The sequence below is a fragment of the Hypanus sabinus genome, chromosome 18, assembly GCF_030144855.1.
Source record: "Hypanus sabinus isolate sHypSab1 chromosome 18, sHypSab1.hap1, whole genome shotgun sequence".
Lineage (NCBI taxonomy): Eukaryota > Metazoa > Chordata > Chondrichthyes > Myliobatiformes > Dasyatidae > Hypanus > Hypanus sabinus.
Genome location: NC_082723.1, coordinates 65189116 through 65207235, shown reverse-complemented (window position 1 = coordinate 65207235; position 18120 = coordinate 65189116). Strand labels below are relative to the sequence as shown.

Genomic DNA, 18120 nt, shown 5'->3' with positions numbered 1-18120 from the left:
AGCCGCAGATAATAATATCCTGTATTAAGAACATGTAACTGGTTACTTGCTTTTGGTAGAGTCTCAGGTGGTGTCGACAGGGTGTACAGGAGCGAGGTATGCCAACTAGTGGAGTGGTGTCGCAGCAACAACCTGGCACTCAATGTCAGTAAGATGAAAGAACTGATTGTGGACTTCAGGAACAGAAAGACAAAGGAACACATACCAATCCTCATAGAGGGATCAGAAGTGGAGAGGGTGTGCAGTTTCAAGTTCCTGGGTGTCAAGATCTCTGAGGATCTAACGCGGTCCCAACATATCGATGCAGTTATAAAGGAGGTAAAACAGCAGCTATACTTTACTAGGAGTTTAAGAGATTTGGAATGTCAACAAATACACTCAAAACCTTCTTTAGATGTACCCTGGAGAGCATTCTGACAGACTGCATCACTGTCAGGTATGGAGGGGGGTTACTGCAGAAGGCCGAAATAAGTTGCAGAGGGTTGTAAATCTAGTCAGCTCCATCTTGGGTGCTAGCCTACAAAGTACCCAGGACATCTTTAGGGAGCGGTGTCTCAGAAAGGTAGCGTCCATTATTAAGTACCTCCAGCACCTAAGGCATGCCCTTTTCTTACTGTTACCATCAGGTAGGAGATACAGAAGCATGAAGGCACACACTCAGCAATTCAGGAACAGCTTCTTCCCCTCTGCCATCTGATTCCTAAATGGACATTGAACCCTTGGATACTACCTCACTTTTTTTTAATATATAAAAAATATATGTTTTAATATATATTTTAATTTGAATATATTTCTGTTTTTTGCATGATTTTAATCTATTCAATATATGTATACTGTATGAAGTATACTGACTAACATCTATTTATTTATTTATTTATTTATTTATTATTTTTCTTCTATATTATGTATTGCACTGAACTGCTACTACTAAGTTAACAAATTTCACGTCACATGCTGGTGATAATAAACCTGATTCTGATTTTCTGTTTACTTTTTTGTTTAAAGTGAAAGTTTCAAATTGTCATAATCAAAACCCTAATATAAAAATAAATTATTTAAATTATGACTGAGTATTCAAATTCAATATTCAAGATCCAAGATTCAGCACACATGTAAAGGAGAATGAAATAATTATTACTCCGGATCTGATGCAGCACAATAAGATAGACAATAATAATAATAAAACACAATAAATACAAAAACATAACATAGCTTATTTACATAGTTTGATTGTATGTCCATAAAGTGACACTAATGTCTGTACATAAGGTGACTCTGACAGGAAATGACGAAGTAGTGGTGGTTGGGGGTGTGGAGGGGTAGGTGAGTGGGTGGAGGTGTTGATCAGCCTTACTGCTTGGGGAAAGGAACTGTATTTAAGTCTGGTGGTCCTGGTGTGGATGCTGGGAGTGGGGCAAACAGACCATGAGCCGGGTAGGTGGGTTCCTTTGCCATTTTACAGGTCATTTACCAGCATCTTTCAGTATATATGCCCTTGATGGCAGGTAGGCTGGTGCCTGTGGTCAGTGGGCAGTTTTGATGACCCATTGTGGTGCCATCCTGTCTGTTGCTGTGCAGTTTCTGTATGGTGCTGTGATGCAGTTCGTCAGGATGCTCTCTCCTGCACATCTGCAGAATGACATGAGTAGAGATGTGCAAATTCCAGCTCTCCCCAGCCTCCTCAGAATGCAGAGGCGCTGGTGAGCTTCCCGGATTGTGTAGACTGACATTTTAAGAGAAATCACTATTGTTTTTCAGTTTGCTGGAGTATCAGAAAAACATCTCAGCAGATCTACACTGGTTTCTCAAACTATTTCACGTTCTCTTAAAGAACATGGAGCAGTACAGGAAAAAGCCCTCTAGCTCAGAATGTTATGCTGACCAAATTATGCTAATGAGACTAAAACACCGAACATCGAACAATACAGCACAGGCTACTTGGCCCAATGACATTCTGGACCAGCTAATCCCTCCTACCGACAAAATGAACATCTTCCTTACATCCATGTGCCTATCCAAACGTCTCTTAACAGCCTCTAATGTATTTGCCTCTACCACCACACCAGGCAGCACAGTCCAAGCATCCATCACTCTCTGAGTAAAAGCTTAGCCCTCACATCCGCCTTGAACCTATCCCCTCTCCCCTTCAATACACACCTTCTGGTTTTAGATATTTTAACCCTGGGAAGCAGATACAACTCTCCACTCTATCTATGCCTTGAGTAATCTTATAAACCTCTATCAGATCTCCCCTCAACCTCCCCCACTCCAGAGAAAACATCCCAGTTTATCCAGCCTCCCATGATAGCACATGCCCTCTAAACCAGGCAGCATCCTGGTAAACCTCTTCTGCACCCTCTCCAAAGCCTCAACATCCTCCCTGTAGTGGGGCAACCAGAACTACACACAATACTCCAGGCGGTTCAATAAGGAAAAAGCTCCATTTGTGCTCCATGGATGCAGACAATTTATAGACAATTGCACATTCTTTCAGTCCTAACTTACACTGTCTTTCATTAATCTCCCACGTGTCATCTTTGCTCTGTTCTGCAATCATGCAAAACACAGCTCAACGAAGCATAAAGGAGCAAAATGCTTCTGAAGTATGTCTGTGTGTAATATGTTGTTGTTATTAGGTTCAGGTGTATACCAGGGGTTCCCATCCCATTGGCAGTGCCAGGCTGGGCCAGGAATTAGGCACTTGGACTTGCCACAGGAAGTGAAGGGCAAGACTGCAATGGAGATGGATGGTGAGAGATACAGGTGGTCATGAAAGCTCTGGATTAGCACTAGAACTGCTGCTCTGTTTCCTTTAGCTAGAGGGTAGTGAGTCTGTGGAGTTTCTTGCCATGGACGGCTGTTGAAGGCCAAGTCACTGGGTATATTTAAGGCAGAGGTTGATAGGTTCATGATTAGTCAGTGTTTCAAAGGGCCATGATGGAATGACGGAACAGACTCGATGGACCAAATGGCCTAAGTCCGCTCCTATGTCTTATGCTTCATAAATGTTTAGAGAATTTGTGCCTCCACCAACCAACCTTTCAGGCTGCACAACTCAAGGTCCCTCTGTTCATTAGAGCTCCCGTGACTGCTACTATTTACCGTGTATACCCCACCCCTATGTCCCCAGGTGTAACCCATTTTCAAAGATCCTTCCTCTCCCAGGGATGAGGTCTTTGGAGCTTTTGCTGGCATTTCTGTAGCTCTGGGGTTTTACAGGATGGGGTTGCTAGCTCCATGCACAACCCTGCTCCTTTGCGGCTGGGTTTGGGACCATCGATTGGCGAATTTTTACCAAATTAGACATCACCAATTTGTGTGTCCCCTGCAACTTTACTATTCCATACCCCCTGCATTCAAATCCATGTCAAAAGTCTGCTTCACACACATAAGAGGTCCCATCACCCATCCTTGAGGTACACCATTAGTCAAAACTTCTGATCAGACAAATACCCCTCAGGACCCTCTGCCTCCTGTTCCCAAAAACATTTTGGGTCCAATCTGCCAGACTGCCTTGGATCTAACCTGCTGGACTGCCATGCAGGACCCTGTCAGAGACCTTGCTAAATTTCTGTCATCGACTATAATAAAATAAATTAAAATAAAATAACGAGGCTCAGAACACACTCCCAACTCAACCACACTTTTTATTTTATTTGTGCACAAGGGGAACAGCATGGCCCCTGGTCACCCACACCGTTCTGAAGTCTGAACAGAAAACTGCTGCATTTATACAGAATTGGCTTATCAGTTACGGATATTGATCACTGTAAATTGTATGAGTTTGAAACTCTTTACGTGCAAGATCAATCGCCATTCACAATAGAGGTGTTTAAAGTCGATTGAAACTACCAGCTGACAACCGATGATATTTTGAAGCTAGTTAAGCATTTGTCCATTGGTTGCTGGCTTGAGTGCACGCTGCCATAGTCACCCATGCCTATCCCGTCCGTAGTAAGCAGATGATATTCCAGGAGCCTTATATACCTTAATGGTCTCCAAGAAACTCAACACCTCCTTCTCCTCAATCTCAAAGTGGCCAAGCAAACATTCTATACTCCAAGTTGCTCTCACTATCCTCAATAACCCTCCCCATGGTGAAAGTGTACCTCAAACACCACATGGTAGAAATATGTTTGACGTTTGACAAGATGACTAAGCCCATCATATATCAATGTTCAATGAAAATGAGGAAATGAGAAAACTCAACAGAGCCGATATGCTAAAAGCAGGATATCCTGTGTCTAAGTTTAATCAATTTCAAGCCAAATAAATTTAAACATGGAAAAAATATCACCAGCATGCTAAATATTAAGGATGACATTAATATTCAATTTTATTTCAGAATAAGGTATTAAAATTTTAAAAATGAATTAAGCAAATTATTGGATTCATCATTCAAACCCAGGAAAGCTAAAAATAATTTACATTATAGAAAATTCTTCCCTTGTCTTTGCTAACACAGCTCTAGATAACCACCGTTTTTTAACTGGAATCTCTGTTGTCCTTAAATTTTAACACAACCACGTAAATTCAACATCCAGTTCTGAACTCAACAGAAATTCTTCCAAAGAACATTGAAGCCTGAAGCCCTCAACTTGGCACCGTCTCGCAGTTTCTGTACCTGGTCCCAACTCCACAGCGTTCCTCAGCAACCAGCAGCGAGTGGGCGGCAAGGCAAACAAGCTCTCTGTCCCACACCGACTTCAGGTCCCCAGTTACACGGCTCCCTTTTGATTTATCCCACCATTCCCATCAACTTCTCACAGATTCTATCACAACAGGGGCAACTTACCTGTCGACACAGTCACAGGGAGAATACACGAAGTGCACAAAGACATCACGAAAGGTCAGGGTTCAACCTGAGTCACCAGAGTCACAAAGCAGCAGCTCTATGTGCTGTTGCATTTTTCTTTTCTGAAGCCCGTCACCCCTACTGGGGCATAGGCCACTGACAGCAACTTGCCAGAGTCCTCTGTCCTGGGCCGAAGGTCAATCGGCACTGTGTGTCCATCACAAAACTTCATTTACAGTACTGTGCAAAAGTCTATAGGTATACATAGATAGCTAGGGAGCCTAAGACTTTTGCACAGTTCTGTATTTGTCAATGAGGACAGAGAGCGAAAATGTAAATCTGGCAAGAGCAAAGGAGCACCATGGGAGGGGGGTGGGACAGGTGGGAGAGAAGTAGTACAGGGGGCAGGGGAGGAGAGGGGAGGGGTGGCATGGATGCAGTCACACCCTGCCCTGAGGCACCAGACAAGGCCATCTGATTTGAAACAACTGGTTTATTGATCATTACAGAATGTCTCTCTGGTGCTTCCCGATCCCTGCCCCCTTCCCACTCTCAGTCCGTATGCCTAAGACTTTTGCACAATACTCTGCCTCCTAGGCAGAGTCTACCTCTCCCATGGAGGAAGTCTTTGGAGTTTCTCATGGGATGGGGTTGCTGGCCCTCCTTTCATAATCGGGCTTGAGACCATCCATGGCAGAGTGTTGTGTTACAGTATCTCCCCAAAAACAAACCAAGCTGAGTGAAACCAAAGTACAACACTGGAAGCTGAACTGAGTTTCAAGCCTTATAACTGTACCATGATCCAAACCACCTTTTGCATCATAATGGAGGAAAATCGCCTTGGTCGGCACTGCCTGATAAAGCTGAAAAGTCTTCAGAGAATTTCTGAGATACCCACTCAGCTAGTGAGGTCCTCTGACACTCGGGAATACTAACAGAACTAACGCAGCATCTGGGTGAGCTTTTGAACTCCTAAAGCAGAAACCATTCAGTGTATTCCAGTTAAATGTGCCATCGGTTAATCGAGACAGTTGCTTATTTGGGACAACTCTTAACAGAACAAAAACAATCAAGAAAATAACCAGGATTCCTTTTGTTTATTTGGGACATTCTGCCACTTAATTGGGACAGGAGACTGTTCCCGAATAGTTTCTAATTAGCACCAGTCACATGAACTTGTGCAGCCATTAGACAGTGCACCGTACTTAGAGCCCACAGTTTTTAAAATAGCGTCAGTCACGTGCACTTGTGAGGCCGTCAGACATTAAACCATGCTTAGAACAAACAGCTTTTAAATAGCGTCAGTTGTGTGTGCTTGTGTTATAGAAGCAGTGATTATTGTCACTGATAGTTTGCATGAAATAAGCAGTAAGACAATTCAGAACTGTCTCGCTTACTGTGGTTTCATGCATTCAGGCTTGGTGATGCCAGAAACAGCTAGGAGTGAAAATGAAACTATTTTGCTACTTCAACAAGTTAGAAACTATGAAGAATTTGAAAGGATCAACAATCATCTTGTTGAATTTGAAAGGATCAACAATTCCACAATCAATAACTATCAGGAACTAATACACATTTTATAGCACTGTAGTAATATTGACAGTGTTCTAATTTGTTCTGTATTTCATTTAAATACATAATTTATTATCCAGTTAGTCTTTTTTTTAATTCCTTTTTAACCATTCCCAAGAAGCTTCAACTAATTGGGACAGCCTCCTAATTGGGCCAAAATGTCCAGGTCCCGATGTGTCCCAATTCACTGTATTAACACAGATGAGCCCTTCATAGTTAGTAAGGAGATAGTGGGCCAAATGGGCTGCTTCTATGCTACAAGACCTTGCCTGACTCAACCACGCATCTTTTTCATCCGGTGCCAAAACACTCATCTATGGCCTTGATATATACAGAACTGGGTATCCCAACCCCAGCAGGCTCTCCAGTAAAGCCCATGGGAACATTGTGCTGAATGGAAGATGCTTCACAGACAATTGATCTTGGTGGTTAGCACTGTTGAGGCCTCACCCGGTATATTGCGTGCAGGTTTGGACCCTTCACCTAAGAAAACATATGCTGACAATGCGGGGGGGGGGGGGGTCAAAGGAGGTTCACGAAAATGATTTCGGGATCGAAAGGCTTGTCATATGAGGAGCATTTGATAGCTCTGGGTTGCTACCCACTAGAATTCAGAACAATGACGGTGACCTCATTGAAACCTATTGAATGATGAAAGGCCTCAATAGAGTGGATGTGGAGAGGATGTTTCCTAAGATGGGTGGAGTCTAGGAGCAGAGACCACAGTTTCAGAATAGAGAGGCATCTATTTATTACCGAGGAGGAATTCCTTTAGCCAGAGAGTGCTGAATCTGTTGAATTCGTTGCCGAGACATTGGGTATATTTAAGGCACAGGTTGATAGATCTTGATTAGTCAGAGCATGAAAGGAAATGGGGAGAATGCAGGCAACTGGGACCAAGAGGGAAATGGATCAGCCATGATGAAATGGCAGAGCAGACTTGATGGGCCAAATGGCCTAAATCTGCTCCTATATCTTCAGGTGTTATAAGTCTGGTGTGTTCCTCTAACCACGAGGCAAATACACATTTTCACTGTACGTTTAAATGTATGTGTGACAAAGAAATCAGAATCTGAATCTGGCCAGAGCGCTCTGAAGTGAAACAACACTCTCACAAGTTAACCCTGCACTCAACATCAGTAAGACGAAGGAATTCATTGTGGATTTCAGAAAGGGCAAGTCAAGGATAAAAATAAGCACATCAGTCCTTGTCAAATGGAAAGAGTGAGCAGTTTCAAGTTCCTAGTTGTCGACATTTCTGAGCTCCTGGACCCAACATATTGACGCAATTACAAAGGCACAACAGTGACTATATTTCATTAGGAGCTTGAGGAGACTTGGTTTGTCACCAAAGACTCTAGCAAATTTCTACAGATGTACAATGGAGAGGATTCTAACTGGCTGCATCACTGCCTGTTATGGTGGGGGGAGGGCTACTGCACAGAGTCGAAGTAAGTTGCAGAAATTTGTTAACTCAGACAGCTCTATCATGGGCACTTGCCTCTCCAGCGTGAGGACACCTTCAAAGAGCAATGCCTAAAGAAGGTGGCATCCATCATTAAGGACCCCCACCACCCAGGACATGTCCTCTTCTCATTGCTACCATCAGAAGCATGAGGATACACACTCACAATTCAGGAACAACTTCTTATATATATATATATATATATAGAGAGTGAACTATATATGAAAAAGGATCTAGTGCCTTCCCAGCTTATATGACAAATAAATTCTTCTCAGGCTTTCAGCCGGGTACGGGTATCAATTTTAACCAATGTTTCGATGAGAAACTCTGCCACCTTCATCATGTACCCAGCTGGAAGCCCATAGAGTTTATTTAAAATATGTATTTCTTATTGTAATCTATACTGTTTTTATTATTATGTACTGCTGCTGGAAAACAACAAATTTCACAACATATGCCACTGACATAAAACCAGATTCTGATTCTGTTCCAGCCTTACCTTTCCAACATTCTTGGATCAAATACCTAGTTAATTTATAAAGCTTACAAACAGAGACATAACATTCCGCACCAGGCAGAATCAATAATCTTTGCCTGTTATAGAATCAAAGTTAAAAATGTATTGTGTGGGACAGAGGGAAATCTTCCCCATGTTGCACTAACACAAACCAATTTCGCGTCACCAGAACCATCACACATTCCTCAATCCAGCAATACTGGTTGATTAGATGACCAGTAATATTAAGTCGGTTACAATGTGCGACCACTGTAGACCATACCTGAATCATGTACAGTTGTGCAATACGATACTCCTCAACGCTCATGGGAAGAGGGATGTGATATTCCTTTATAAGCATTTTGCCTTATGCAAGGTCTTTTCACAGTTTAAAATTAATCCAACGACTGCTGGCAAACCCTTGGTTTATGCTTCGTTAAACACGCCTAAAAAGAAAAGGAAAAGCAGAATCTTTAAACACTTTCTCAATAAATATTTATAATGCTCTTAAGCCTGAAGGCAGCATTATATAACCCACCCACCTCAATAATTCATTGGCTAGAATTAACCACCCATCCTCTCCCAACCCACCCCCTTATTCTAACCATCCAATTGCTGGCACTACCGCTGTGTTTAATACAGCTAATCTCAGTATTGTGAACTGGTGCTAACATTGAAAATGAAATGTTGTAGTTACTAACAAGACATTTCTCTCAAACGTTATACCTTGCAAAATCTGTTCCTCAACACAGTAGATATTTAGAAGTCTAACCAATCACATTTGCTAGGTATGGAGAGATAGATGATGCATGATTTTGATGTTCTAGAGAGAAAAAGTAACAGCAGCAGCAGGAATAATGGCCAATGTTCAGGGAAAGTGGGGCATGTTCGCAACATAACACCACAGCACCTCATATCTGAACAATTCTGCAAATGAAAAACCTTTATACACAATTACTAAAGGAAATATCAAAGTTTTAAAGTAACTATTAAAATCAACACTTATCAGGTGTGCTTAAGGGAAAATTAATTAGCACAAGGTACTTTCCCTTTATTTCTACTATTCTGTTCTAGGCAGAGCTATGTGAACTCATTAACCATTCAAATTCCCATCCTGAATAGCGACCAAACGTCAAGCAAACTTGATAGTGTGAAGCATCCTGAGATGTTTCCTTCATCCTCTCTGAGCAAATGCCGATCACTGAGTGAGGAAATGAGCAGGAGAGATCTACCCAAACAGACATAAAATCTGCTATTCTACAGTGGAACTGTACATACAACAGCTTTACCACTCAAGTAGACCTTGCAAAGCATCTAACTACCTTGCCTTCAGTCGTAAAGCCCACTGAACATCTCAATGGCTGAATCCTTGGGGTCATTAATTCAATAATCTTTCCAAACTACATTTGTGATTAAAAAGAGATTTACACATAGAACATAGACCAGTACAACAAAGGAACAAGGCTATCATGTCTATTCCAAATATGATGCCAATTTAAACTATACAGTAGTACAGTAATTTTATGTATTGCACTGTACTGCTGCTGCAAAAACAATCAAATTTCACGGCACGTATGAGTGATGATAAACTTGATTCTGATATGGGTATTTATTGAGAGTAGGAAGGGGGCAGAGAGAGAGGAATCATGGTTGGGAAAAGGGGAAGGGAGAGGGGAGGGAGCAGGAAGCACCAGAGAGACACTCTGTAATGATCAATAAACCAATTGTTTGGAATCAAATGACCTCGCCTGGTGTCTCAGAGCTGGGTGTGTCGGTACTCGCACCACCCCACCCCTGCCATCTGTCCCACACACCTCCCATGGCACTCCACCATCGCCATTCCTAATATCCTTTGCTCCCGCCAGATTTACAAACCTGCTCTCTGCTCCACGTTGATAAAGACAGTACCCTAACTATAACATAAGGCAGCATCAACCACTAAAGACCTCTCAGCACTCAGGACACGACTCCCTCTCATTGCCTCCATCATGGTAGCATAGTGGTTAGCACAACGCTTTACACTACAGGCAACCGGGTTCAATTCCCGCTGCTGCCTGTAAGGAGTTTGTACGTTCTACCATGACCCTGTTGGTTTCTTCCCACAGTTCAAAGGTGTACTGGTTAGTAGGTTAATTGGTCATTGTAAACTGTCCCATGATTAGGGCTAGGGTTAAATCGGGGGTTGCTGGTCTGCATGGCTCGAAGGGTCCATTCCATGCTGTACCTCACACACACATAAATATATATATTGCATAACTTTTTCCTCTCAGCCCCAAATTCCAGCCTGTTCACTGTCTATCTGCTTCCACAACTTCCCCTGGCAGTGCAATTCAGGAACCTTACCTTTTCAGTTTAGAACTTTTACCAAGGAAATCTCTCTTAAATTTCCCTCCTCCTACTTTGAACCTCTGCACTCCAGTAACGGACATTTCTACCTTGGAAAATAGACTGACTACCAACCCTAACTATGGTTCTCATATTTTAATAAACTTCTATCAGACTGTCCCTGAGCTCTTCAGCTCCAGAGAAATCAACCTAGGATTGTCCATCCTCTCCTTATAGGTAATACTTTCTAATCCTAGTGAATCTCTTCTGCATCCTCTCCAACCTCTACGCATCCATACTGTAAAACCATAAGATACAGGAGCAGAATTAGATGATTTGGCCATTGAGTCTGCTTTGCCATTTCATCACAATTGATCCATTTTTCCTCTCAGCCCCAAATTCCTGCATTCTCCCCCTATCCCTTCATGTCATAACTAATCATGAACTTATCAACCTCTGCCTTAAATATACCCAATGGCTTGGCCTCTACAGCTGCCTGTGGCAATCAGTTTCAGGCTCTCCACCCTCTGGCTAAAGGAATTCCTCCTCATCTCCATTCTAAGTGAACATCCCTCTATTCTGGCGCTGTGTCTTCTTGTTTTAGACTCCTCCACTATTGGAAATATCCTCTCCACATTCACACTATCAGCTATACCCACTCATGGGGAAGGCTTCAGGAGTAAACACTGCAGGAAAAATCTGGAGCTGGAGTCCTGAAGACAGTCCTACATTGAGTTCAACACTGACAGGCAATCCTTGATGCCAAACTGTATTGGACCTTGCCATTCCTTTGGATTCATCAGCTGCATGGAGAGAGGGATCTTGTTGCATGGGCAACAGCTTGCTCTCCAGTACTCTGCACTGACTTATCATTATCAATGTAGACAGCTAAGATGCAACAACCATGGTCAATCCTGACTAATGGAGGGACTTGGCAGTAAAGCAGATTTGTACAACTGCAGGGCTGACTCTAGCTCCTTGTTCCTACCTTCCATTTCCTTTCCATATTTTTTCCTTCCAAAACATTCGTTATTTTGAATCTTCCATCCATCAGCTCAGGTTCTGGAACAGTTACTGCCCCTCAACCATCAGGCTCTTGAATAAAAGGGGTATAACTACGCTCACTTGCCCCATCACTGAGATGTTCTAGCAACTAATGATCTCACTTTAAGGATTCTTTATCTCATGTTCTCATTACTTATTGCTAATTTGCATTTATTACCCTTCAACTATCAGGTTCTTGAATCAAAGGGGTTAACTTCAATACTGAACCCAACACTGAAATGTTCCCACAAATACTGGGCTCACATTCAAGGACTCTTCATCTCATGCTCTCAATACTTATTGCTTGCTTTTTTTTTGTTTCTTTGTACTCCTGAGGGTTCCTGTGCTGTGGAAGATGTCCTGCCTCGTCCCTGTGCTGAAGATGCCACGGCCCAGTGGCTCCAATGACTACAGATCAGTGGCATTGACCTCCCACATCATGAAGACCCTGGAGAGACTTGTTCTGGAGCAGCTCCGGCGTATGGTTAGGCCACACTTAGACCCCCTCTAGTTCACCTACCAGCCCCGACTAGGAATTGAGGATGCCATCATCTACCTGTTGAACCGTGTCTACGCCCACCCGGACAAGCCGTGAGCATTGTGAGGATCATGTTTTTTGACTTCTCCAGTGTGTTAAACACCATCTGCCCTGCTCTGCCGGGTGAGAAGCTGACAGTGATGCGGGTGGATGCTTCCCTGGTGTCAAGGATTATTGATTACCTGACTGGCAGACCACAGTATGTGCGCTTGCAATACTGTGTGTCAGACAGAGTGGTCAGCAGCACTGGGGCTCCACAGGGGACTGTCCTGTCTCCCTTTCTCTTCACCATCTACACCTCAGACTTCAACTACTGCACAGAGTCTTGCCATCTTCAGAAGTTTTCTGATGACTCTGCCATAGCTGGATTCATCAGCAAGGGAGAGGAGGCTGAGTACAGGGCTACGGTGGGAAACTTTGTCACATGGTGTGAGCAGAATCATCTGCAGCTTAATGTGAAAAAGACTAAGGAGCTGGTGGTGGACCTGAGGAGGGCCAAGGCACTGGTGACCCCTGTTTCCATCCAAAGGGTCACTGTGGACATTGTGGAGGATTACAAATACCTGGGGATACAAATTGACAATAAACTGGACTGGTCAAAGAACACTGAGACTGTCTACAAGAAGGGTCAGAGCTGTCTCTACTTCCTGAGGAGACTGAGGTCCTTTAACATCTGCCAGACGATACTGAGGATGTTCTACGAGTCTGTGGTGGCCAGTGCTATCATGTTTGCTTTTGTGTGCTGGGGCAGCAGGCTGAGGGTAGCAGACACCAACAGAATCATCAAACTCACTCGCAAGGCCAGTGATGTTGTGGGGGTGGAACTGGACTCTCTGGTGGTGTTGTCTGAAGAGAGGATGCTGTCCAAGTTGCATGCCATCTTGGACAATGACTCCCATCCACTCCATAATGTAATGGTTAGGCACAGGAGTACATTCAGCCAGAGATTCATTCCCCAAGATGCAACACTGAGCGTCACAGGAAGTCATTCCTGCCTGTGGCCATCAAACTTTACAACTCCTCCCTCGGAGTGTCAGACATTCTGAGCCAATAGGCTGGTCCTGGACTTATTTCCACTTGGCATAATTTACTTATTATCATTTAATTATTTCTGGTTTTATTTTGCTATATTTCTACTCTATTCTTGGTTGGTGCAACTGTAACGAAACCCAATTTCCCTCAGGATCACTAAAGTATGTCTGTCTGTCTGTTTACTGTGAATGCCCGAAAGAAAATGAATTTCAGGGTAGCATTTGGTGACATATGTAATTTCTCTTCAGATGCCACAGTAGTGTAGTGGTTAGTTAGTTTGAACACTCTGGAGTTTGGAGATCAATACCAGTGTCGTTCCGTAAGGAATCTCTGTACATCTTCCCTGTGCAAAGTGTGGGTCTTCTCCAGGTGCTCCAGTTTCCTTTCACAGTCCAAAGATAGACTGGGTAGGTTGATTGGTCATTGTAAATTGCCCCGTGATTAGGTTAGGGTTAATTAGGTTTATTGGGGATTGCTGGTGTGGCGTGGCTCAAAGGGCTGGAAAGGCCTACTCCATACTCTATTGCTGGATTAGCAAATAAACAAACTTCTTGAATTTAAACTACAAACTTTGTATTTATTTAATCTGGCTTTTAACTAACATTATATTGTCTTTTATTTTCATGTTTGCATCTTATCTCAGTGTAAAGCACTTTGAATTATATCACCTGCATGAAAGATGCTCTGTGAACAAGTTGTTATATTTATCATTATTATTAATTGTGCAGCTAAGACAAGACCTCTCTGCCTGCAGTTCAATAACTGGTTATACAGAAACACAAAACAAGGTAAACTGCCCTTTCAAATTTTTATTTTATTTTACTAAGATACAGTGCACAATAGGCCCTTCCAGGCCTTCAAGCCGCGCTGCCCAGCAACCCACTTATAAAACCTTAGCCTAATCATAGGACAATTTATAATAACCTACTAAACGGTATGTTTTTGTACTATGAGTGGAAACCGGAGTACCTAGAGGAAACTACACAGTCATGAGGAGAACATACGAACTCCTTACAGCCAGTGGCGGGAAATGAACTCGAGTAGCTGCCACTGTAAAGCATTGTGCTAACCATAGACTACCCTGTTCCTCATGTACCAACTTAACTGTTCCAATGAAGAGTAGTGGTGATCAGTGACCTACATTGTTTTCCAATCTCTCTTGCTCAGGACGGCTGTGATAATATCCAAATCACAAGAAAAAGTATGCAGCAGCTGGAAGTCAAAGTAACACACACAAAATGCTGGAGGAACTCAGCAGGACAGGCAGCATCTATGGAAAGGGGTAGACAGTCAACATTTCAGACTAAGACCTATCATCAGGGCTGGAAAACAGAGGTGAGAGGGTGGGGGTGAAGGGAGACAATTATCAGAAGTTCGAGAAATCGATGCTTATCCCATCAGATTGATGGCTACTCAGACAGAACATTGGGTGTTGCTCCTCCAACCTCATTGCGGCAGTAGAGGAGGCCATGGACTGACATGTCAGAATGGAATGGGAAGTAGAATTGAAATAGGTGGCCGGCGAGACATCCCAATTTTTCTGGCGGAAGGAGCATAGCTGCTCAGCATAGGGTTCCTCGTGTCCTCAACTAGCATCCCACCAGCCTGCGCATCCAACACGTAACTTTCCGTGTCTTCTGCCATCTCCAACAGGATCGCACCACCTAGCACAGCTTGCCCCCCAACCCCCACTTCCTGCTTTCCGCAGGGCTCTCTTCTTACGCCACTCCCTTGTCCATTCGTTCCTCCCCACTGATCTCTCTCCTGGTACTTATCCTTGCAAATGGAACAAGTGCCATACCTGCCCCCTACACCTCCTCCCTCACTATCATTCAGTGCCCCGAACAGTCCTTCCAGGTGAGGTGTCATTCCTCCTGGTTATCAGTGAGACCCAATGTAGATTGGGAGATTACTTTGCCCAGCACCTACACTCTGTGCGCCAGAAAGAGCAGGATCCCCTGCTGGAGATCCCATTTCCATTCTGACATGTCAGAGCAGGGTCTCTACTACTGCTACAATGAGGCCACACTCAGGTGAGGGGAGCAACACCTTATATTTCAACCTGGTAGCCTCCAATCCGATGGCACGGACATTGATTTCCTGAACTCAAGTAACTGCCCCCCCCCCTTCTTTCACCATTCCCCATTCCCATTTCCCTCTCTCACCTTATCTGCCCATCATCTCCTCCCTCTGGTGCTCCTCCTCTGTTCCTTTCTTCTACGGCCTTCTGTCCTCTCCTATCAGATTCCCCCTTCTCCAGTCCTTATCTCTTTAACCAATCGATTTCCCAGCTCTTTACTTCACCCCTCCCTCTCACCTGGTTTCACCTATCACCTACCACCTTGTACTTCTTCCTCCCCTCCCCACCTCATCTCCCTTTTCCAGTCCTGATGAAGTGTCAAATGTTTACTCTTTTCCACAGATGCTGTGTGGCCTGCATAGCTCCTCCAGCACCTTGTGTGTATTATTGTGTTAATGTTCAGCTGCTTTTGACAGAGTTAGTTCAAGGATGAATCTTTTCTGAGCCAGAATGCTACCCTGTACATACTGAGGAAGGCTTTTCTGAATGTATACCTCATACTCAGGGCCAAACCGAGATGCCAACAGATCATTTCCTCAAGTCCTGGACAGAGACATCCTCGTTGATTGAAAAATTCCACAATACAGGGCAGACAATTTGATGAACGAGAACACAGACTTGTACAAAGAGAATAGGAACTGGGACTTTGATTGAGTACTTTGCTTGCTAATAGAAGGCATTAATTCAGTGTTACTGGCAACACAATGGGTGATCTGTCTACTGCTCTCCTATTTGGATAATGAACTCCTATTACATAAGAGATTTAGACTTTGGCCAAGCTGAATCCGCTGTGCAGGCTGAATGGGGCATTTGGAATGGACGATTATTTGTCTGCGGAAACTCTCATGTGATCTAATTGGTGGTGGGTCCTGAATCACATGAATTCCAGGTCGGACTAAAGCACACCACTTACAACCTTAGTAGCAAAATAGGGAGGCTGGAGACTAAGAAATTTCATATTGAGATTTGTCACTTCTTAAGTTTGTACTCTGTCACTGTGACTACGTGTGCTTCCACATTCCAAAGATGTACGAATAGGGCTGTAAACACAAGACATACTAGAAATCCAGAGTAAAACACACAAAATGCTGGAGGAACTTGGCAGGTCAGGCAGCAATAAGTAATTCCCCCGTTCCCTCAGCCACCCACTTTCCTTCTTACCTGGACTCACCTAACACTACAGCTCTGGGCCTGTACTCACTGGAATTCAGAAGAATGTTGAAAGGCCTTGATAGAGTGGATGTGGAGAGGATGTTTCTCATAGTAGGGGACTCCAAGGTCAGAGGACACAGCCCCAGAATAGAGGGACATCCATTTAGAACAGAGATGGGGAGGAATTTATTTAACCAGAGAGTGGTAAATCTGTGAAATTCGTTGCCGCAGGCAGCTGTAGAGGCTCTTTAAGGCAGAGGTTGATACATTTTTTATTAGTCAGGGCATGAAGGGTTACAGGGAGAAGACAGGTCGGGGTGGAGAGGGCGGAGATCAGCCTTGATGAAATGGCAGAGCAGACTCAATAGGCCAAAAGGCCTAATTCTGCTCCTATGGTCTTGCCAGCTTGTATTCCTCCCTCGCCCAGCACCTTGTTATTCTGGCTTCTGCCCCACTTCCTTTCCAGTCCTGATAGGGGGTCTGGGCCCAAAACGTCGACTGTTAATCCCCCATCTATAGATGCCTCCTGGGCTGCTGTATTTCTCCAGCATTTTGTGTGTGTTCCTCTGGAATTCCAACACCTGTAGAACCTCTTGTGTTTATGAATTACCAATACCCACACTTTTCTGACTCCCACTCCATCAATGAAAGCCCTCAGAGCTCATTGTCAACAGAAAATCAACCCCATCTTTCATTTCAAATAGTGGTCCTCATCAGAGGGTCTCTCTTCTTGCTGCTGCCATCAGTAAGCTGGTATGGGGGCCTCAGGACTCATACCACCATGTTCAGGGACAATTATTATCCCTCAACCATTCAACTCTTGAACTAGAGGGGTAATTACAAAGTAATTTTTTTATCAGGGTACATATATGCCACCATAAACAGTATGTACAATAGGGTAATCAATATAATATAGAAATATAGTTGTATCAGCATGGGTTAATCAGTCCGATGGCCTGGTGGAAGAAGCTGTCCCGGAGCCTGTTGGTTCTGACTTTTATGCTGCAGTACCGTTTCCCAGATGGTAGCAGCTGGAATAGTTTGTGGTTGGGGTGACTCAGGTCTCCAATGATCCTTCAGGCCCTTTTTACACACTTGTCTTTGTTAACATCCTGAAAAGTGGGAAGTTCCCATCTACAGACATGCTGAGCTGTCCACACCACTGTCTGCAGAGCCTTGCAACTGAGGGAAGTACAGTTCCCATACCAGGCAGTGACGCAGCCAGTCAGGATGCTCTCTATTGTGCCCCTATAGAAAGTTCTTAGGATTTGGGAGGCCATACCAAACAAATGAAAATATAAATAAATAACGAGAATATGAGATAATAAGATAAAGAGTCCTTAAAGTGAGATCATTGGTTGTGGAAACATTTCAATGTTCTCGATATTTATTGTTATTATTATTTCTTCTTTGTGTTTTTAAGAGTTTGTTGTCTTTTGCACTCTGGTTGAATGCCCTAGTTGGGTGGTCTTTCATTGATTCTGTTATGGTTATTATTCTAAAGATGTGTTGTGTGTGCCCTCAAGAAAATGAATCTCAGGGTTGTATATAGTGACATCTCTATACTTTGATAATAAAATTTACTTTCAACTTTGAACTGAGAGCACCAAATCTCAATGGA

The 18120-nt window shown here is 43.5% G+C and overlaps 1 protein-coding gene across 6 annotated transcripts in view; it reads right to left on the bottom strand.

The window, feature by feature from the left end:
* LOC132407702 (membrane-associated phosphatidylinositol transfer protein 2) overlaps positions 1–18120 on the bottom strand; it is a 317765-nt gene that overhangs the window by 189195 nt on the left and 110450 nt on the right. For all 6 annotated transcript variants that reach the window (XM_059994571.1, XM_059994565.1, XM_059994568.1 and 3 more), the window contains one exon: positions 8612–8774. In XM_059994571.1, the coding sequence (XP_059850554.1) occupies positions 8612–8689 (78 nt within the window). In that variant the 5' untranslated portion in view covers positions 8690–8774. The remainder of the gene's footprint in view (positions 1–8611; positions 8775–18120) is intronic.